General features: G+C 43.0%; 1 protein-coding gene across 2 annotated transcripts in view; it reads right to left on the minus strand.

Annotated features, from left to right (window-relative positions):
* Positions 1-23,248, minus strand: part of LOC115549109 (solute carrier family 12 member 2) — a 130,749-nt gene that overhangs the window by 35,729 nt on the left and 71,772 nt on the right. For both annotated transcript variants that reach the window (XR_003977697.1, XM_030364122.1), the window contains exons 14-17: positions 21,749-21,904; positions 21,396-21,495; positions 21,174-21,285; positions 20,755-20,895 (exon numbers count right to left, since the gene is read on the minus strand). Coding sequence is in view for 1 of the 2 variants with exons in the window: in XM_030364122.1 (XP_030219982.1) it covers positions 20,755-20,895; positions 21,174-21,285; positions 21,396-21,495; positions 21,749-21,904 (509 nt within the window). In the remaining variant the exon portion in view is untranslated. The remainder of the gene's footprint in view (positions 1-20,754; positions 20,896-21,173; positions 21,286-21,395; positions 21,496-21,748; positions 21,905-23,248) is intronic.

Consider the following 23,248-nt stretch of genomic DNA (forward strand, 5'->3'; position numbering starts at 1 on the left):
CTTCGTAGTACAGGCCCCTGTCCAACATTAGTTCCGTCCTTTAATTCTTGTTTATTTGAACGGGAAAAAAAATTCACGGCCCAAATGTTAAAATTCGACTTTGACCCTCGGGAATGAATAATGCCGCGTTTCAACTGCAGGGCGCGGTACGGTTCGGTTCGCAAAGGTAAATGGACTGCATTTATATAGCGCTTTTCTAACCATTGGCCACTCAAAGCGCTTTACAATATTGCCTCACATTCACCATTCACGCACACATTCACGCACCGACGGCGGAGTCAACCATGCAAGGCGACAGCCAGCTCGTCGGGAACTAACAGTCAGGGTTAGGTGCCTTGCTGAAGGACACCTCGACACTCAGCTAGGAGGAGCCGGGGACGAACCAACAACCTTCAGGTTACCAGCTAACCCGCTCTACCTCCTGAGCTACTGCCGCCCAAGGTGCGGTACGGATTGTGTTTCCACCGCCAAAAGTGGGTGTGACCCGGACTGAGCCGTACTCGTTTTGCCCTCGTCTTCAGTCCTCCGCCGTTGGGGTACTGAGACGCCTGAAAGGGTGCCGGAAAAGTTGAGCTACACACCCCCTCGGTTGAAAGAATCGTCACTTCCGGGCGACGCGGGGATAAAAAAAAACAAACAGTAGCCTCGAGGTATTATTCTTTACAATGAACATGTTGCGTCAAACGCTTTCTTGGGCAAACAAAGAGGTGGAGACGTTCCTCTGCATTCTTGGGGAGGAAGACGTGCAGAGCGAGCTTGATGGAGCAGTGAGGAACGGTTAAATGTGTCGCGTTCAACTTTTCCATTGTTTTTATTGAGCAGGCTACACTGTGTCGCGCAGCTATGATGTCACAATGTTTACGTAGCTGCCGCGGCAATCGACATCTGGCCTACCATAAAGGGTACTGTCGGCGGTGGAAACGCGACCTCGGAACTGAGCTGGGCTATACCGCCCCCTCCCTACCGGACTGAGGCGAACCGAACCGTACCGCACCCTGCAGTGGAAACGCGGCATAATCGAATATTCTGAGCCATACCTAAACTAGAGCGTGCAGTGCGCAGCCCGCCCCCCGTTCTGAAGTTGAAAATGCATTGGTTTAATATTGAATTAATTAAATATTATTATATATTATATATAAATATTAGAGCTGTCAGTTAAAACGCGTTATTAACGGCGTTAACGCAAACCAATTGTAACGGCGTTAAAAAAATTATCGCGCGATTAACGCAATTGTTTATTTAATAAAAAATAAAAAATATATATATATTTTTTTTTTCTTTGGCTCAAAACATAGAAGCAGTAGCCTGACTGCTATTTTCAAATGACATTTGTTCAAAGCAGTCGTTTAATTGCACTATAAGGCTCTTTTTCTGTATCGTCCTGTTTTGATCAGTATATGCCAATGTTGTTATCAATAAAAAATCATTTGCACAAGGCAAGCCGATGCACTTCACCATGTTGATAAGATAATTAAAATGAGAACAATTATGGGACAAAAAAATCAAGGGATATTTAGCATAGAAAAATAATTTGCGATTAAACGCGATTAATCGTGAGTTAACTATGACATTAATGTGATTAATCACGATTAAATATTTTAATCGCTTGACAGCTCTAATTAATATAAAATCATTTAGTTATAATATTATAAGTAGACCAGGGGTGTTTCCAGTTGTATTAACATCCGGGGCTTAGTCCAATGGGAAAATTAAAATGTGTGCGTAGAGCGCGGCAAATCTTTTTGTATGCTTTATTATGCATGCAAATGTTTTCATAATGCTTAACCTAAATAAACAAAATACGCCATTTATTATAGCTTTAAATAGCTACCTGACTGCTGTGCTGCTTATCCCCAAACATCTAAAGTTCCATTCAAGTAAAGTGTTTCCCATACATAGACCAATGTGTGCCGCAGCGCCACGGAATCAACACTGAGCTTCCTTTTCTTTTCTTTTTTGCCATTCTTAAATATAAATATCGATCCGTTCATTAATCTCCTCATAGCACTCTTTCTCCCTGACATTCTCGTTCACACAGGCAAGGGCGTCAGTTTGTTTTTAGAAGTGGTGGGGACAATAACCATAAGCTTGAGTGTGGTTTGAAAAGTGCTGGGTACTAGGGATGGGCACGAGTAGTAAATTCCAAACTCGAGTGATCGAAGGAATTCCTCGAGGATCAATCGAGTACTCGTTTAATCGAATCTATTTTTAGAATGCAACGCATCTGCAGCAGGAATAGGCCTTATGATGAACGGCAATATTACCAACCAAACATGTAATGCTTATTCTCCATCAAAACGGTCAGTTATCAGAGTATTCATTATTTATTGTTGCAAACGTTCAAAACACATTATCCTTACAAAAATAAATATGCGTCTCACAGTTTAAATCACGTTGAACCAAGGCCTGTTACGGTAAAAAAAAATAAAAAAACGAAACAAGTAGCCTAACCATTGAAAATAATTTAAAGCTGCAAATAAAACGGCAGCAAATGGACTATGGGAAATACTCAGCGTTGTGATCTTCTCTACACGGCCGTGATTACAGTTGCGTCTTGCGGCGGTGAAAATAGCCGACACTTGGTTGCTGCGGGTCCTGCTTTCCCGAACTCACCGTTGTGTTTCAGGAGTATATGTTGCCGCATAGTACTTGTAGTACTCTGGTAGCTCGATTTCGATTGGCATATTTTACATTTCACCTTATGATCTCCTATTTCTTTAAAGTATTTAAATTCTTCGCTGCGCTTTGCTTCAAACCGCCATCTCTTAACTTTTTGAATTCTGGCGTGCCTGCACACGGCAATGGCACGCCCCACACATACATTTGATACATTTAATTTGCTTTGTGCCTACGGCATGCGTTAGTGGCGCTGCAAAGACAATTGGATACATTTGCTTCAGAAAACTTTGTTTGTGTGTGTATATGCAAACTCGAGTTTGCCTGTCCACCAACCGAGTTTATTTGTAACGAGGAGTACTCGAGTAATCGATTCCTCACGGCCATCCTACTGGGTACCCTTATGTAAGCTATTCATCCATTCAACGCTGCATTACAATATGCCCTACAGTGTATTGTCAGGTGTTGAAAATCCTATTCAAACAATAAAAGTTGAAACTTTTAATGCATTTACAATTTGACTGGAACTACTTAGCAGGTAGTTTTTTTTATGCGTTTAAGATATTAAGTAATTTGTGGCTTGTTTTGCAAAACGGTGTTGAAACACCAGGGTATTGGCTCGGGATATGTAATACTATACACACGGGACAAAGAACAGTGTTGGCAACTTAACACTTATCTTGACATCAACAAAGTTTACCAGACAAACAATGCCAGACTGTAAAGGGGGTACGAAATGAAACGAGGGACTGAGCATCTTCTTTTGAAGACGAGCAAGGGCTGCTGGTAGCATATGTTATGCTGCATTAAAAAAAGGAAAAAAAAACAAAGCGCCCAGAGGAGAATTGCATCTGCCAAATCCTGACCACCAGTAAACACTTGCGAGGACCAATGTAGACTTCACTCGTTACAACATCATAAGCAAATTGCCCGCAAATAAAATCCCCTACAATGTAGGATAATCACACAGGTTATGCGAGAACATATTTATGTCAGTATAGGCCTACCAGGCTCCAAGTCGTCACATATCTCAATCAGACAAAACAACCATAACCACATTGACATAGCAATCGCACCGTGTGTAGCTGCTACTAGCTGCAATCTATATATACAATGCATACTAGCTGGAGCACCAACCAGAATCAGATCACAATCGCTTGGGACCGTGGATAACCTTTGGCCAGGTCATCACGAGCAAACAGAACCAGCAGCAAAGTTTACGTAAACGAATTTCTTACCTTACGTACCTTATTTTTCGCGAGAGAAAACCGGCGACAAGTTTTGATTTGTCGCGCCACACTTTCGCCGTGCACAGAGGCCAGCGCGTTCACGAGGATTTGTGGCGCGACAAATTCGCTCAAAGTTTAATATTTCAACTTTGACAACGAATTTCGCGTGATGACAGCCAATCAGCGTTCAACAGCGTGGCCACTGAGTGACATGTGTAACGTAACAGCCAATCAGCGTTCAACCGTCAAACTCAGTGCAGTGCAGTCTCCATGCTGCAGTGAACTGCAGCATGGAGGAGAAAATGATTGTTGCCGTTTGCGACTCTCGGAGCTCTATATATAATAGTATATAATATAAAATAATTGTATAGATAATATCACGGCCAAAAGCTCAGTGCGCCTCCGGATGGCCGTAGCGCGTGGAGCTCTCATAGGGATTGGGCTTCTCGGAGTTTGTTTACCGGCATTGCTATGGGTTCCGGTCTTGTGTGTTCCAACCATAGGCGTCGATTACGGGGAGGACGGGGGGGACATGTCCCCCCCACTATTTGAAATACGAATTTTGTCCCCACCAGTTTAAAAATGTGCAAACCAATTGCGACGGAAAAATCCCCGCATACTCAAACCGAAATCGTCGAGTCTAAAATCATGCGATAGGCGCGCTCGAAGACATCATTTATTAGATAGGCCTACCTAATAAACCGTTGGAACACACAAGACCGAAACCCATAGCAACGCCGGTAAACAAACCCCCACTCCCGAGAAGCCCAATACCTATGAGCTCCCCGCGCTACGGCCATCCGGAGGCACACAGAGCTTTGGCCGTGATATTATATATACAATTATATTATATTTTGGTGTGAACGCACGTGGAGAAGTTTCAAGACAGACAAGCCAAAATTGACATTTTTATTCAGAAAATAGCCGGTCCTTTTGCTTCCTATAAAAAGCATGTTTGTGACACTCGATATCGATATGGATACGTCATCTAGCCTGCATGTGGAGGTCCACATAAGGTAAGAAATTGGTTTACGTAAACGTTGCTGCTGGTTCTGTTTGCTCGTGAATCGTGATGACCTGGCCAAAGGTTACCCACGGTCCTAAGCGATTGTGATCTGATTCTGGTTTGTGCTCCAGTTAGTATGCATTGTATATGTAGATTGCAGCTAGTAGCAGCTACACACGGTGCGATTGCTATGCCAATGTGGTTATAGTTGGTTTTGTCTGATTGAGATATGTGACGACTTGGAGCCCGGTAGGCCTATCCTGACATAAATATGTTCTCGCATAACCTGTGTGATTATCCTAAACTGAAGGGGATTTTATTTGCGGACAATTTTCTTATGATGTTGTAACGAGTGAAGGCTACATTGGTCCTTCGCAAGTGTTTACTGGTGGTCAGGATTTGGCAGATGTAATTCTCCTCTGGGTGCTTGTATTTTTCTTATTTTTTTAATGCAGCATAACATATGCTACCAGCAGCCCTTGCTCGTCTTCAAAAGGCTGATGCTCAGTACCTCGTTTCATTTCGTACCCCCTTTACAGTCTGGCATTGTTTGTCTGGTAAACTTTGTTGATGTCAAGATAAGTGTTAAATTGCCAACACTGTTCTTTGTCCTGTGTGTATTAGTATTAGGCCTACATATCCCGAGCCAATACCCTGGTGTTTCCAACGCCATTTTGCAAAACAAGCCAAAACACAAACTGTGGTTTTCAACTTTTATTGTTCGAATAGGATCTTCATAGGGCTGGCCCGAATGCCATTTTTCAGGCTTCGAATACTCGTTGGTTTTTACGAGCGAATATTCGAATACTCGTTCCAGAAAAAAACAACCATCAAAAACAACATTAATAATCCTTATATACTCCCTGGAACCGATTTTGACAATATCTGCATATTTTTTTGAAGATTTAATAGCTTTTGAACGTTAATTAGTAGGCCGAAGTAGGTTGAAGTTCCTTCGTTTTTCCCCGTGAAAGCGAACAGCTGTTGCTCCGTTCCAAATCAGCTGTTCTCTGCCATCTCAGCCCTTACGGGAGCTTTTTAATTCATCCTGAACGTGCATCTTTTCAGGGAATTTGTACAATAAATCCATAACAAATTACCGAATATTGATTGTCTTATGTGTCCATATTATATCCATTATATTGACCGGGTATTCCCAAGACGCTCACGCTCTGCAGCAAGCCAGTAAACAGTTGATTGGCGCGGCGCTGTACAGCGAACGTAAACAAACAACTAAGCTAAGGTTTTAAGTATTACTTTTCCTCCAGAGATCCCGCTAATGTTGTGTTATAAAGTAAAGGGGAAACAAGATATCTATTCTTCCTCAACCTCTCTCGCTTCTCTGCTTGGTGTCGCTGACGCTTATAGTTTGCCTCCCTCCCTCGCTCTGGTAAAGTCACGTACGTGAAAAAAAAAAAAATAACGAAGCTCCGAATACTGATTTAAGCTTCAAATACTAATTTTCCGAACCAGTATTCGAATAATTTCAACACCTGACAATACACTGTACAGCATATTGTAATGCAGCGTTGAATGGATGAATAGCTTACATAAGGGTACCCAGCACTTTTCAGACCACACTCAAGCTTATGGTTATTGTCCCCACCACTTCTAAAAACAAACTGACGCCCTTGGTTCCAACGGTTTATTAGGTAGGCCTATCTAATAAATGATGTCTTCGTGCGCGCCTATCACATGATTTTAGACTCGACGATTTCGCTTCAGTATGTGGGGATTTTTTTCAGTCGCAATTGGTTTGCACATTTTTAAAAGTGGTGGGGACAAAATTCGTATTTTAAATAGTGGGGGGGGACATGTCCCCCCCGTAATCGACGCCTATGCACACAGGCATACGCACACGAACACGCACACACAGAGTCAAGCGCATTCATGCATTCGTATTGAACCGCATTCATGCCAGTGGTGCGCGGGTACACTTATAAACAGCTGATTCACCCGCTCCTCCTCTCAACACGGCTATCAAAGGAAGACCCGAAGCAGGGGGATATTTGGCACTGAGAAGACGGTCGGCGACAGTTTTACAATAAAGTTTAGTATGATATAGGTTTGTGCTCAAAAACACCTGCCCGAAATTACTGTTAAATCAGAAAAGATAATGTTAGCCCTTATGAACTCAACGTTATTGATATTGAACAAGCCTAAGTCAGCATAGATAACGTTAGTAACGCAGCAAACGATGCGATTAATATGAAAAGTTATAGTTGAGATAGGCTACGGTGATAGACTGGGTTACCCCAGTCCGTTCTGCCCGTGATTTGAATTCGCTCTGCAGCAGGGTCTGGAGAGCAATACATTTCTTACTGTTTCTGATCCGCTTTTACTGGAGCCAATCACCAGGCATTTTTTCCCTCTGGGGCGTTATTGGCTGGTTTAACACCATGACGACAGGGAAGCGATTGTTGCGATCGAAGCGATCGTTGGTCTGATTGGTTGAAGGACGATTATTATTTTTATTATTACATTTATATTATATATTATTATAGTATATATTACATATTATATCATATATTACATTATACTATTGATTTTCCTTTACACAAAAAGTCAAATACACGATTCCCCGTCTACCACTGTCTTTGGGAACACTTTCAGAGTAAAAGAAATACAAGTGAGACAGACCTTATAAATATATGTGGATCTGACTGGGGATAGGATAGGTTAATTCACTTGAGGTGGTAAACAGTCTGGTTATGTTTTTAAACTGTTTATTCTCTTGCCAGAAGGATTACTTTATTTTGAGATGTCCCAGGAATCCCCATGTTTCTTTCTAAATAACTAATCTATAAGTGACTACAATGATTTCATCACTTCTAGACTGAATTGAATTGATGCATTCCATAGTTACCAGTAAATATAGCATTAAATATAGATATGTTTACCGGCTAATTAAATAATATCCGGGGCTTTAGCACCGAATAAAATAGCATATAGTGACGCCACTGAAGTAGACCATGTAGCATTTATTCAATTATCGCTATAACAAGAACTGTATACTAGAGCGTGCACTGCACAGCCCGCCCCCCCTTCTGAAGTCGAAAGAAATCACCCGATTAAATTGGTTTAATATTGTATTAATTAAATATTAAAATATAGATTATACATATATATAAATACAAAAATCTTTAGTTATAATATTATAAGTAGACCATGTAGCTTTTATTCAATTATCGTTATAACAAGATATGTAGCCTAGCTATCTGTGCGTTAAAAACAACCCAGTCGCCAAGAAAAAACGTTGACGGTGTACGTTTCCATGAACACTGGATACGTAGCATTTCAACGTAAAAAATAGCGTGTTATACCTACAGTATCCACGCGTGCCGCTGTGGAGGCGGGTTTCGGGTTTGGGTTTCACGGCTTTCGCGGCAAATTGTGGACACTGTGGATTGTTTAGGGGGGGGGGGGAGGTAGACTGTTGTTGACCGGGGAGGGGGGGAGCACGTTTGTTGAGGGGGGGGACGACGACACGTTTGTTGAGGGGGGGGGGGGGGGGGGGGGGGGGGGGGGGGGGGGGGGGGGGGGGGGGGGGGGGGGGGGGGGGGGGGGGGGGGGGGGGGGGGGGGGGGGGGGGGGGGGGGGGGGGGGGGGGGGGGGGGGGGGGAGACACGTTTGTAGGGGGGGGCACGCTCGACAACGAGAGTTGGTTTTTATTGAACGCTCGACAACGAGAGTTGGTTTTTATTGAACGAGACTTCACACGGAACAGCTGCACGAAACGATGGTCACGTGACGGTGTCGACAACAATGAACACACGAACAATGTTAATAGAACAACACACAACCACATAACATCCCGAACCCATTAACCCCCTTAATCCTAACAACAAACAAGTTAACAAAAGCCCCATTTGTCAACTGACAACCCCAATTCCCAGAATCCCCCGCGGCTCCGGAACACGGCGTAGCTTATATTAATCTTTATTATCTGAATGGGAAATGCAATATTTTAGGACAGATAAACCATTAAACAGCGTTTCTAATGACATTTCTAGCAAGAAATGTACATTTTCCTTACATAATCTTCAGTCAGTGAATGTGTATGATCTTTATTAATCTTTATTATCTGAATGGGAAATGCAATATTTTAGGACCGATTCACCGTTAACATTTCTAGCGAGAAATATAACTTTTTACTTGCATAAATATTCAGTCAGTGATTGTGTCTGATCTTTAGTTTTATAGTTATTAGGATTTGATCGGCTCGCTCGCATGCTTCAACGACGTCAGGTTGTTAGGAATAGGGACGCTGCTTTCGCTAAACTAGCAGCTCACGTGCTTCCTGCGTTTGTGTTATTAAACTGTTACTTTATGTAACTTTTAATGATATCATCTTGTTAGAAACACGTATATCTGAGAGCCAACCCAGTCGCCAAAAGCATACGTTGACAGTGAACGTTTCGTGAACACTGGGTGGGGTCGCATTTCAACATAAAATAGCGTGTTATACACACACGCACGCACACACACAATCACACACACGCACAACGCACGCACAGACACAGACACAGACACACACACACACACGCACACCGGTGCATTTCGCTGCTAAAACAACAACAAAAATTCCCTGAAATATCATTACTAAAGAACCGTTTTCCAAAGAACGAAATGTAAACCAATGCATTCTGAATGGGAGTGTTTCTCAGATTTTTCCATGCTACACAGAACGAAATGTAAACCCATGCAAATAAAGACTTCATGGTCATAATAATTTAAATATCATTAATCTCCTGAGTGTGTTGGGTGGTATTCTATTTTTTTCAACGGGGCTGCATCCAGTCACTTGACCGTCATGGTTGCTATGGTGGTTGCTATCGACCGCCCCCTCTAATCCTTACATGGCTCTAAAAACCACGCGGCAAAGGAGCTGCCGTAAATTGTGTTGTTTTTGTCGTAAACTGGGGTCCGACGGTTAAAAAATAGACAGATATTCCGAGGTATCCTTAAAAGGCAGCTTGGATGTTTTTATTTTCTGCAGTTTAGACTTCTTCTATAACCTATTTTTGAAAGCAAAACACCAAGTTCATTGATTTAACGAGGCAGGGTTATTTGAAAACAATTTATTCATAAATATTTGTGAGAGGTCATTCCTTCTCCTGAGTTTGCTTCCTATTTATGTCTAGTGTACACCCCTACCGTCCAAAAGCATCCCCCAACCCCATATGGATTTGGAGAGTTGTTGCCACGTCCCAGTGGTGGAAGTATCATATAATATGAAAGAGGGCATTCAATTATACTACAATGATCAATTAGGAGGCCGAAGCCCTAAAGGAAGTGATGCAATAGGTGACTGAGGCGAGAACATTTAAGTAAACTGTACCTTGGGGTCTCTTATATATCAAAGGGGGTTTCAAAAGGACGCATATACGCTTCAACCTGTGGCTCCAGCCCTACAGGAAATGACTCAGCAAGTGCTACATCTCGTTGCACCTGCACCCAGCGGCTCGCTTGCAAGATTTTGGCCTGAAGTTCTTCCCAGACCTATACCCTAACAGTCCAACATGCATATCTGAGAATCAGGCCTCTCTTCAATAATGACAAAATGTTATGAGAGAATACAGATTCACTTTTTGTTATCTCATAAGCGGCGTGGTGCCGGCTCCTTTTGACCTTTGACCCCAGACTTCAAAGACGTGGCCACAGGCCAGCTGTGTCTACACACATTAAGCCACAAATGTACACCTCCATCCCGCAAAAAATGGGGCCTAGAAACTAACCTCTGTCTTATGTACAGTGACTGTACTGTTGGAGGTCACGCCCCTTTTCCGGCCTTTTCGAGATAGCTAGGGATGCTAAAATGTTACACACATTTCCCGGGGCCCCGAGAACGACATATCCAAGATTTGTAGTTCTAGCCCATAGAGAAAAAAAGTTTTCCCAAATGGACTGTCATTTGGACAAAGCCCCTTCAGAAGTGTTGCCTGCGAGACCTAATGGTTCAGAATGTGGTGGAAAAACAGTTTTTGAGATAGGAAGGTCCTACCGCCCTGAAATTTGATTACCATATTCTAGGCCTAACTGGAACCCCGCACCGAAACTTGGCCCGGTCGGACCCCGAGTGCAGGAAGGGGGGGCCTGGACTTTCATAATCTTCGCTCGGTGAATGTAAAGTATGTTTGGTCGGATGTTATGACGAAGAATCATAATGTGAATGGGAATATTCTATTAATGTCTTGATATCATCTTTCGTCTCAACACTTCTGCTGCAGCCGCTTAAAGTCTCACTCCGAGAACCTTAAAATATGAATCAATCCATTAGAAGTATGAAAATATCTTCCCGGTCGTGCAACAGGGCAAACAAGGTGTCCTTTGACATCTACGTTTCGAGACGATTGCAACAGTGCCACACATGATCATATTTGAATATGTTTCGGGGTAGTAATTAGCTGTCGATTTTGGAGGCCTTTATCAATAATGACCAGCTATAGATTTGCTTCCCGATGGAGATTTTTGACAAATTACATGTTAAAGGGCCCACTATGCAACTTTTTAGCCAAAATTACATTAAGTATGCAGGTTGAGAGTTATGCTGATGGTTCTGCATCCATTTCTGGGTCGATTGGTGGGTGTGTCATTTACCCATGTCGCCTCTCCAGTGAAAAAAGCGCATATGCAACTTGCTCTGTTCGGACCGACACAATCCGGATGTGACGCACCGGAAGTATCCTCGAAAATGTAGTCAGATTGTAGTTTCGAAAATGCTTTACGGCACAGACACACACCCAAACATGGCACCGGCTAGATATAAACAGCCAGTTGCGAGGCAATTGTTGCATTCATCATGGATCAATCGACTAATGGTACGGCCACACCAACCGCGTTACTCGCGTTGGATAACGCGAGTAACGCGCCTAACCTGACGCTTGATCATTGTGTGTCACAAAAATGGTTCAACGCGCCCAACGCGCCTGTGGCTGCGCTAGAGTCCGAGGTAGGAAACCCAAACGCCGCCGTGTTTGGGTGCATGATAGAGTTTAGATCGGGTTAGATTAAATAATCTCGGATATAAATAACGATCTCATCTCATCGTCATCCGTTTACCCGGGGTCGGGTCGCGGGGGGAGCAGCTCAAGCAGGGGGCTCCAGACTTCCCTTTCCCGGGCCACATTGACCAGTTCTGACGGGGGGATCCCGAGGCATTCCCAGGCCAGTGTTGAGATATAATCTATCCACCTAGTCCAGAGTCTTCCCCGAGGTCTCCACCTAGTCCAGGGTCTTCCCCGAGGTCTCTTCCCCACTGGACGTGCCTGAAACACCTCCCAATGGAGGCGCCCAGTGGGCATCCTTGCCAGATGCCCGAACCACCTCAGCTGACTCCTTTCTAAGTAAAGGAGCAGCTGCTCTAATCCGAGTTCCTCACGGATGACTGAGCTTCTCACCCTATCCCGAGACGCCAGCCACCCTTCTGAGAAAACTCATCTCGGCCGCTTGTACCCGCGATCTCGTCCTTTCGGCCATCACCCAACCCTCATGACCATAGGTGAGGATAGGAACGAAGATCGACCGGTAGATCGAGAGCTTTGCCTTGCGGCTCAGCTCTCTTTTCGTAACAACGGTGCGGTAAAGCGAACGCAATACCGCCCCCGCTGCTCTGATTCTCCGGCCAATCTCACTCTCCATAGTACCCTCACTCGCGAACAAGACCCCGAGGTACTTGAACTCCTTCACTTGGGCTAACTAAACAGAGAAATAGTCCGCCAAGACGTTGAGGTTGCTTAGCAACCAGAGACTCTGTCGATGCAAGTGAACGGAGCGTTCACTCTTCGTCATAACTATCAAACCAAACATCCTTCACATTCACCGAGCGAACATTATGAAAGTAAAATGCAGATTTCTCGCTAAAAATGTTTCCATAAACGCATTTAATGGCGTAACTATGTTACTAGTATTTCCACCCCCAGAATAAAGAAAGATGTCGGCCGTATGCTTCTGTGCAAGGGTCACTACTCTCTGTCGGTGATGTCGGGTCAAGCTCCACGCTGATTGGCTATCGTGGCTAAGCGTCACGCGTTGGAGCGTTGAAAGTTCTGAACTCCGGGCGTTGGTGCTTTACGGCACAGACCCCCAAACGCGGAACCGGCTCGATATAAACACAAGTAACTAAGGGATTGTTATATTCATCATAGATCAGCCGACTAAAAAGAGACAGAGAAACCCAATGTCGGAGGAACAGAAGAAGAGAAAAGGGAGACTGACCGACAGAGAGGCCAGACACGAGTAAACGTTGAGCAAGCTTTTCAGGAATAGCGTGAACTGAAAGAAAAAGACTGCAAATCAGACGCCGACTCGGCCGTGTTGCTTTTGAAATTGAAAGTACCTTTGGGTGAACTTTGTCTTCGTGGTATTCTTGATGTTGATAGTCTCTGTACAAATGTATTTGCTCAACCATTTTGTTGTGAGCCCAGTAAAAATTGTTTTCTCGACCGTTTTGTTGTGAGCCCTGTATGTTTCTAGCTTGCTTGGTTGCAACCATATAAACACCTTTGTTTCCATGGGTGTTTTGCTGTTCGTCCGTCTCGTCCCACAGATACAAGCCAAACCTCTTACACTGATTGTTCTGTTCAACCTAAGATATAACAATTATAATCTAGGATATACATTCTCCCCGTCAACTATAAAAAAGGATGGATTTATGTTTATTGCAATACAAATACACCTTTTAAAAATGGATAACCTTGCCTACACTTTATGAACATCTACTTCGGACATGGCTCCACGCATTCGCCGGCTTCTTTGAAAACAAATGCACATGGCTCGCGTAGAACTGCATGGGGAAGGGTCGTCAACGAGTTGTTACGACAGTGTTGTGAAATATCTACTACGAAGCTGTAGGGGGCGCTGTGTAGAGAAATGTGCGTGCCAAAACCAAGAAAACAGCCAAGAAATGCCCGAAGTTGCATAGTGGGCCTTTAATTAGCATCTACACGTTAAGCTGAGTCCAATGAGATCAAGCTCGCCCTCTTGCTGCACCGAGATCATGTCCTAGACCTAGGTGTACCATGTAAAATACATGTTACCATTAGCTAGAGTGTCATGCTTGGTGTCATTGGACTCAGCTCAACGTGTAGATGCTAAATAACATGTCATTTGTCACAAATTTTTATCGGGAAGCAAATCAATAGCTGCTCATTATTGATTAAGGCCTCCAATTTCGACAGCTAATTACTACCATTAAACAGGTTGAAGGACTCCTTGTTCGTCCTCCTACGCCACCGGGAAGATATTTACATGCTTCTGATTGACTAATGAATTGATTCAGCTATTCCCCCAGAAGTCTGGGGTCAAAAGGTCAAAAGGAGACGGCACCAGCCCCGTTGAAAAAAATAGAATACCACCCAACACACTCAGGAGATTAATGATATTTAAATTATTATGACCATGAAGTCTTTATTTGCATGGGTTTACATTTCGTTCTGTGTAGCATGGAAAAATCTGAGAAACACTCCCATTCAGAATGCATTGGTTTACATTTCGTTCTTTGGAAAACGGTTCTTTAGTAATAATATTTGAGGGAATAATTTTTTGTTTTTTTTAGCAGCGAAATGCACCGTGTGCGTGTGTGTGTGTGTGTGTGTGTGTGTGTGTGTGTCTGTGTGTGTCTGTGCGTGCGTGTGCGTGCGTGTGCTTGTGTGTGTGTGCGTGCGTGCGTGTGTGTGTATAACACGCTATTTTATGTTGAAATGCAACCTAATCCAGTGTTCACGAAACGTACACTGTCAACGTATGCTTTTGGCGACTGGGTTGGCTCTCAGATATACGTGTTTCTAACAAGATGATATCATTAAAAGTTACATAAAGTAACAGTTTAATAACACAAACGCAGGAAGCACGTGAGCTGTTAGTTTAGCGAAAGCAGCGTCCCTATTCCTAACAACCTGACGTCGTTGAAACATGCGAGCGAGCCGATCAAATCCTAATAACTATAAAACTAAAGATCAGACACAATCACTGACTGAAGATTATGAAAGTAAAAAGTATATTTCTCGCTAGAAATGTTATTAGAAACACGTTTAACGGTGAATCGGTCCTAAAATATTGCATTTCCCATTCAGATAATAAAGATTAATCAAGATCATACACATTCACCTGCTGAAGATTATGTAAGGAAAATGTACATTTCTCGCTAGAAATGTCATTAGAAACGCGTTTAATGGTGTATCTCTCCTAAAATATTGCATTTCCCATTCAGATAATAAAGATTAATATAGGCTACGCCGTGTTCCGGAGCCGCGGGGGATTCTGGGAATTGGGGTTGTCAGTTGACAAAAGGGGCTTTTGTTAACTTGTTTTGTTGTTAGGATTAAGTGGGGTTAATGGGTTCGGGATGTTATGTGGTTGTGTGTTGTTCTATTAACATTGTTCGTGTGTTCATTGTTGGCGACACCGTCACGTGACCATCGTTTCGTGCAGCTGTTCCGTGTTGAAGTCTCGTTCAATAAAAACCAACTCTCGTTGTCGAGCGTTCAATAAAAACCAACTCTCGTTGTCGAGCGTGCCCCCCCCCTACAAACGTGTCTCCCCCCCCCCCCCCCTCAACAAACGTGTCCCCCCCCCCCCCCCTACAATCGTGTCGTCCCCCTCCCCCTCAACAAACGTGTCTCCCCCCCCCCCCCCCCCCCCCCCGGTCAACAACAGTCTACCTCCCCCCCCCCCCCCCCCCCCTAAACAATTGTGTCCACAATTTGCCGCGAAAGCCGTGAAACCCAAACCCCGAAACCCGCCTCCACAGCGGCACGCGTGGATACTGTAGGTATAACACGCTATTTTTTACGTTGAAATGCTACGTATCCAGTGTTCATGGAAACGTACACCGTCAACGTTTTTTCTTGGCGACTGGGTTGGTTAAAAATCCACTTCCACCAATGTGTAAGTGTGGATCAGGTATAACATAACCAGAAAATATTAAAATATTCATAATATAAAGACAAGATATATATATATATATATATATATATATATATATTAGAGCTGTCAGTTAAACGCGTTATTAACGGCGTTAACGCAAACCAAATTTAACGGCGTTAAAAATTTTAGCGCGCGATTAACGCAATTATTTTATAAAAAAAAACAAAAACAATTTTTTTTTTTTTTTTTTCTTTGGCTCAAAACAAAGAAGCAGTAGCCTGACTGCTATGTTCAAATGACATTTGTTCAAAGCAGTCGTTTAATTGCACTATAGGCTCTTTTTTTGTATCGTCCTGTTTTGATCAGTGTATATGCCAATGTTGTTATCAATAAAAAATCATTTGCACAAGGCAAGCCGATGCACTTCACCATGTTGATAAGAGAATTAAAATGAGAAGAATTATGGGACAAAAAAATCAAGGGATATTTAGCATAGAAAAATAATTTGCGATTAATCGCGATTAATTAGAGTTAACTATGACATTAATGCGATTAATCACGATTAAATATTTTAATCGCTTGACAGCTCTAATATATATATATATATATATATATACTTACTTACTCTCCGACCAGGGGTGTTACGCCCATGTAGTTATGCCCCTGACCATGGAGCCTTTATTTTTTTGCCTAAAGCATTATTTAAATCATAATGTTAGAGTTCACTCTCTTCATGCTTTTTTTCCATTTTTTCCATTTGTAAAGGAGTGACAGCAACTTTTCATTTGAGATTGAACATTAGCTCCAGCCTAAGTTCCATTTTGAAAACATGAAAGATTTAGAGTTTAGAGTTTGTTCAGAATAGGTTACTCATGTAAGTTATGTAGCCATCCATAAAACCCCTTTGCCTTTGCAGGCTTATTTGAGCTTAGGCAGACATGCCTGATGTTTAAAGGCATTGCGAGATTTAAAAAAGGCTGAATTAAAAGAATGTTAAATTGCATTTGACAATGCAATATCCTCACTGATGCATCGATTCCATGTTAAATACGGAGCAACTGTCTGTTTATATAACATACATTTTATGCTCTGTAAGCTGACCTTGGATGCCTTGAAAGGCGCCTCTAAATTAAATGTATTATTATTATTATAACAATATCTAAGAATTGTAATGACCCAAATGAGCAGATAGCTGTTAAACAATTAACCATAATAAAGAGAGATGTGCCTAGTACATAGGGCCAGTGGTGATGACATGTGTTTACACGACTATGCCATCCACTGTGGCATACACAAACTAGGATCCAAAACTACACAAAAACTGACACATCAGCACATAAGATTACTGCAAAAACCTCTACCTTACATTACAGGAAGTTTGGTGAAATTGTCTTGGAATTTACAGATTTCTTTAGTTCAAGAACCGCATGGTTGTGCATATGTGGATGAACGCGTGCATTAAATCAGTTTAGGAGCAGCATCTAGAGCATATGCATCAGACAAACATTCAGGTTATGATTATTGGTGATTCTGACTATACATGAGTATGATATGATGATATTGAATTGGCGGCTGCAGCCAAATATATTACTAGGGCTGGGCAAGTTAATGCGTTCATTTTATTTTTAACGCGATTAATACAAATTGATGCAGTAACGCACATTATTTTTTCTTTATTTCTTTAAATAAATAAACACTGAGTTTATTTATTTTATTTTTTTCAGTAATAAAAAACGATATAATTATAATTAAGACAGTTACAGTTCTGCTCTGTGCGGAAGAGAATTGGCGCGCTTCCTTACAAGATCGGTAACCATAGCAACGCCGGTAAACAAACCCTGCGAAGCCCAATCCCTACGTGAGCTCCCCGTGCTACGGCCATCCGGAGGCGTACAGAGCTTTTGGCCGTGATATTATGATACATAAAATTATATTATACTATTATATATAGAACGTTATAAGACGCCGAGAATTGGCGCGCTGCCAGCCGCTGTCACCGGGTGTGAGAGAGTTGACGGAGAGATGGTGGTTGACCTAGTTTCAAAGTTAATACCGTTTATACCGGTAATACCGGTGTTGACACGAGCGTATTACTCGGTGTGAAAATGTCCACACTGCGGCAACCCTACCTTAAGATGATTTCACCTGCTTTGCGTCTCTAACTGAGCTGCAATGCAGGCAGAGCGGGTTTGTTATCGACAGCGTTGCTAGATTGGGCAGATTTTCCGCCCAATGATAATTTTCCCAGCCTAATGGGTTAAAAGTAGTCCAATTTGGTGGGAAATCTACCCAATCTGGCAACATTGCTCACCAGCCAGGGATCCTGCTTATTGGTTCATAGCGCAGTGCGAATAGATTTTTGCGCAAATCAGAGGCCTAAAGCTAAGGCCACACTACACTCGTTAATCGGGTTAAAAAACGCGCATAACGCGCCTAATTTGACGCCAGGGCCGGATTAACCAATGGGTTTTATGGGCACGTGCCCAGGGCCCCGCCCAGCCAGAGGGCCCAAGACTCGTCCGAATTTTTTATTTTAATTTTTTCGGGCGGGCCCCTTTAAGTTGCGAATGAGTCAATATCAGCGCACGCCGGTTGCCTCGGTTTCAATTAGAAACGTTTACCAAGTATCCCCTGTTTGAGTGTAGCGGAATGTACTGTACAGGCTGTAAACTACACTGTTTCTCTAAAAATCAGTTTGATCGATGAAATACTGTGTTCATTGGTGTTTTCATTAACACATATTAATGTATATTGTACATCATAAGTAAAGATCTCTGCGCCTTCACTTTACATTCATGTTGTGTGTCAGATGGTGTTTGTTTAGGGGGGAATTTAATACGGTTGCACTGACATTTTATCAATGGGTATGGTATGAACTTACTCCCGCCAAATCTCCGCAACGTATTTACTACTGTTCCGCTGGTGCAACATAGTTACATGCAATCAACTTTCCCAAGCGTTTTTATAGCTCTCCGTATTTTTTTGACCCTTCCTGTGACAAATTGTGAAGGGGAACGATCATTTTCACATCTGGCCAGAATTAAAAATGAGCTTAGAACGACACAGACGCAACAGCGCCTCAGCGCGCTGTCACTCATGGCCATCGAGACGGAGCTACTCAGGAGCCTGGAACTCGATGAAGTTATCACTGACTTTGCTAATAGGAGAGCCCGTAAGAAGTTTTTCTAACAGGTGCGTCTGGGAGGGAGACATAAACATATATATATTATTTCTCATTTAATGTTACATATTTGTATTCAGACTTATTTCTGTTTACTAACTTCTACGTGTAATGTATTGCCATTCATTATATAGACAAACCCTGGCGGAGAGGAGTACTAGTTTAAGGATCAAGATGAAAGAGAGGACAGAAGTGGGGAAATCAGAAAGACAGACAACCAGACCGTGATAGGGGATCCTGAGCGAAGAAAGGAGACCAAGGGATGATGCCAGTCACATTAAAAAACTCTATGTTCATATGTTCATTCAGCAATTCATAAGTTGATAGGGCTAGGCTAGTATAAACTGAATAAACAAATCGAATAAACAAATAATTAAAGTATTTCATTTTGATGGTGATGGTTTTAGCATATCATTTAGCTTTGTTAAATGTTTCTTTGTCTTGTTTTAGCATATAATGCTTTGTTGATAATATGCAATAGAAACATTTCTGTTCTGTTGTGACATAGGCTACAATAGGCCTAATCATTAATAATAAAAAAAACACCTGCCACAGCACTGGGTTTTTTTTTCGGGGGGGGGGGCATCCAACATTTGTGCACAGGGTCCTGTGACTGCTTAATCCGGGCCTGCTTGACGCTTGATCATTGTGTGTCACAAAAATGGTTCAACGCGCCTGACGCGCCTGTGCCTGCGCTGGATTTAGGAGTCCGAGGTAGGAAACCCAAACGCCGCCGTGTTTGGGTGAATGATAGAGCTTAGATCGGGTTAGATTAAATAATCTCGGATTTAAATAACAATAATCGGGTTAAATAACTTCACATGGTGTGTCTGGTCTGTTTCCAGCATTCGTAGTGTTGATCAGCAGAGATATAGTCCGCCAAGACGTTGAGGTTGCTTAGCAACCAGAGACGCTGTCATGCAAGTGAATGGAGGGTTCCCTCTTTGTCATAACTATCAAACCAAACATCCTTCACATTCACCGAGCGAACATTATGAAAGTAAAATGCAAATTTCTCGCAAAAAATGTTTACATAAACGTTTTTAATGGCGTAACTATGTTACTATTTCCACCCAGAATAAAGAAAGATGTCCGCCATATGCTTCAGTGCAAGCGTCACTACTCTTTGCCAGTGACGTCGGGTCAAGCTCCACGCTGGTTGGCTATTGCGGCTAAGCGTCATGCGTAGGCGCGTCAAAAGTTTAAAAAATGTAACTTTGCGCGTTGGTGCGGTGGGCGCGTTGGTGCGCCTACGTGCGTCATTACGTGCGTATGCCGCGTCTAACGCCACTAACGCGCCGCTTTAACGCGTGTAACGCGTCTACGCGCCTACTCCAATTGTTCCCTATGCAAAAATGCCGATTTTCAACGCCAACGCGCGTGCAGTGTGGCCTTACCTTTAAGGTCACACCCACTCAGAGGAGGACTTTTCTCCTCTCTACCATTGAAACCCATGTTACTTCACCGGCCGCCAGTACTTTCGGGGAAATGAATGGGAGTCAACGGAGGCTGAGGGAGGACCTTCCTCCCTGAAGTAATTGTCAATAGGAAATAGGTGGTGCTAATGTCCCTTTACCCAGGGAAACTAACATTATAAATTCAAAGGCATTAAAGTAGTCATATTTAAGGGCATTAATTCATTACAGTTGTCTGGGCAATCTACATTTTTTATTCTCAACAATGTTAAGGAGGATCTTCCTCCCTCTCCTTAATGGAGAAGCCTCCACTGATATATACATATATACTGTAGTGTATATTAATATAATATATTATTATTATTATTATTATAGTGGAATATATAAGTTTCTGGGCCAATTTGACTAAACCTTAGGGGAGGACCCCCTGGCTGTGTTTACCTGTAGGAGCACCTGTGTTCCGTGCCGCAGGTTGTCAGAGAACACAGGGGTATAGAAGGCTTTGATGTGTTTCTTATGGAGCCAGCGCTGGCAGCGGGCGTGGTCCTGGGCCAGCTCCTTAAAGTTTGGCCGGCGGGTCACCTGGAACACATGGTGTACCGATAGAACATCTATCACACAGCACTATGCTACCCATCACGCTAACACATAACACAATGCTACACAACATGCTAACACATAGCACAATGCTACACAACATGGTGACACATAGCACAATGTTACAAAACATGCTAAAACATACCACAACATGCTAACACATAGCGCAATGCTACACAACATGCTGATATAGCTCATGCTAAAATAACCCTTGTGTGTTTTTTAATAATTGTGCGCTAGTGCGAATGCGTATGTGTACGTACAGTCCTGATGTGGCCACAGACCATCAGGCCCACGTTCTTGGTGAAGGAGTGCACCAGGTGGGCAAGGGCAGGGCGGGACGTGGGGTACCCGGTCATCACCAAACACTGGGGCCTACAGGATGGTGGTGGTTGATGTTGAGGTGGTTGGTATTTTCATAGAATACACTCATACATTCATTTTCAACGTTATGCCATGTTATGCCATGTAAATTACGGCCCGACCTGAAGTTCTTGACATGGTCCTCCACCCCAGTCAGATTGATGGAGTGGGTCAGAGCCTGATTAAACATCAGGGCCTGGGTGGAGGAGCCCCAGTTCACATCTACAGTAAAACACAATGTTATTATTACCGGCGGAAACTAGGTCACATCAACATTACAATGCAGTGGAACCAGGGTAGTGAAAAGCATAAAACCAGTTTTAACGTACAGTAGAACACAGTGGAAAGCAGTTCACATCTACATTAGAAAAACATATAAACCAGTATAAATCACTTCACAGCTACAGTAGAATACTCTAGCAACCAATAGAAACCAGTTCACATCCAGAGGTGGTGTGTGTGTGCATGTCTGTACCAGGTTTCTTGTAGCTGACGTAGATGTACAGGGCCAGGACTATGAGAAGCGTGACGAGGGCGGCCCACCAGTTGATGACGAACATTACGACCACGCACAGCACGGCCCCGGCCAGGGACACCCACTTGTTGTAATACTTAAAGCTGGGACGCCACCCTGTGGTGAAACAGCAGAACACAGTCCTGGTAAATAGACCCATTCAAGTCTTAAGCCCCATGTCCATGGTATGTGTTGCAGTCAGCTCCAGAGCAAGGGTGGGGGTTCCAAGTGCCTGTCTAGACTCAAGCCTCGGCTGAATCAACATTTTCGCCAGCTGGTCGCCGGAGGGAGCGATCACGATGTAACGGATACAAACACCTATTTAGAAAGCTGATGATATTCTGAAATGCAAGTTTTCTTAATTTTCCATTGTTGTCTGTCAGTATAGTTGCATTGAATATTTATTAACTATTTATTAGTAATACAACTGTTTATTCAGTACATACGCAGCTAGACTGCAATGTGATTGGTTGGCGTCGAGCAATGTCAAAAATGTCAGCGACAACATTGAAAATATTTCAGTTGGTAAGCAAGAAACAGGGTAGTCCAACATTAGTTTGAGCTCTGAGGCTTTCCCTTCTTTTGGAGATTGTCATGGACACGGGGGATTTTGATGTCAGTCAATGTCATCCTCTAATGTCAAGCAGCACAGCTCCAAAAAATTACCATGACGATAAAGCTACAGCTATGTTTAGGTTAAGCTAGGCTAGCTGGTTTATTTGGGTTAGGTTTAGCTAGGCTAGTTGGTTTAATTAGGTTTAGCTATGCCAGGTGGCTTATTTAGTTAGGTTTAGCTAGGCTAGCTGGTTTACTTAGGTTAAAGGTTGGGTATGGGATTTGCGAAACGCCAGCAGATTTTGAAAATACACAACTCAAATAGTCCTACCCCCTCTCCTTCAACGCTGACTCTGACTCCACCCATTCCAAGTACATGGACGCGCAATCATGCACGAGCGCGAACACAGATGCGCGAGAGCGATCCAGGCTAGCTAGGTTGGAGTTTAGGGTTGTCTTCTAGTGCTAGGTCCAAATGTGGATTGGCCAGTTAGCTAGCTCCAGTAGCTACCGCAGGATAACAACAAACAGAAGCTTGCTCTGGGTCACGAGCTTTGAGTACGTGTACGAAGGGGTCACGCGCGGGGGGGGGGGGGAGGGGGAGTGCAGTACGACCGTTTGATTGACGTACTTACTGTCCAATGCCACTCGGTGGTTCTGGAAATCATTGGCTGGAGTTTTTCGAGCCCTGCCCGTTCCACAGATGATTGACTTGTTTAATTTTAATTTAATTTATTGTACTTCTAACTCAGTGGCTGTAAGTGGGTCATGATAAGTATTTCAAGTAATTTTGCAAAAATGGCCAAAAAAGAGAATTCCATACCCAACCTTTAAGTTTATGCTAGGCCATCAAGTTTGAATGTTTGAAAGCTGTTCTGACTGGTTTGTTTAAGTTATGTTAGATGG

This window comes from Gadus morhua, chromosome 8 (genome assembly GCF_902167405.1).
Source record: "Gadus morhua chromosome 8, gadMor3.0, whole genome shotgun sequence".
NCBI lineage: Eukaryota > Metazoa > Chordata > Actinopteri > Gadiformes > Gadidae > Gadus > Gadus morhua.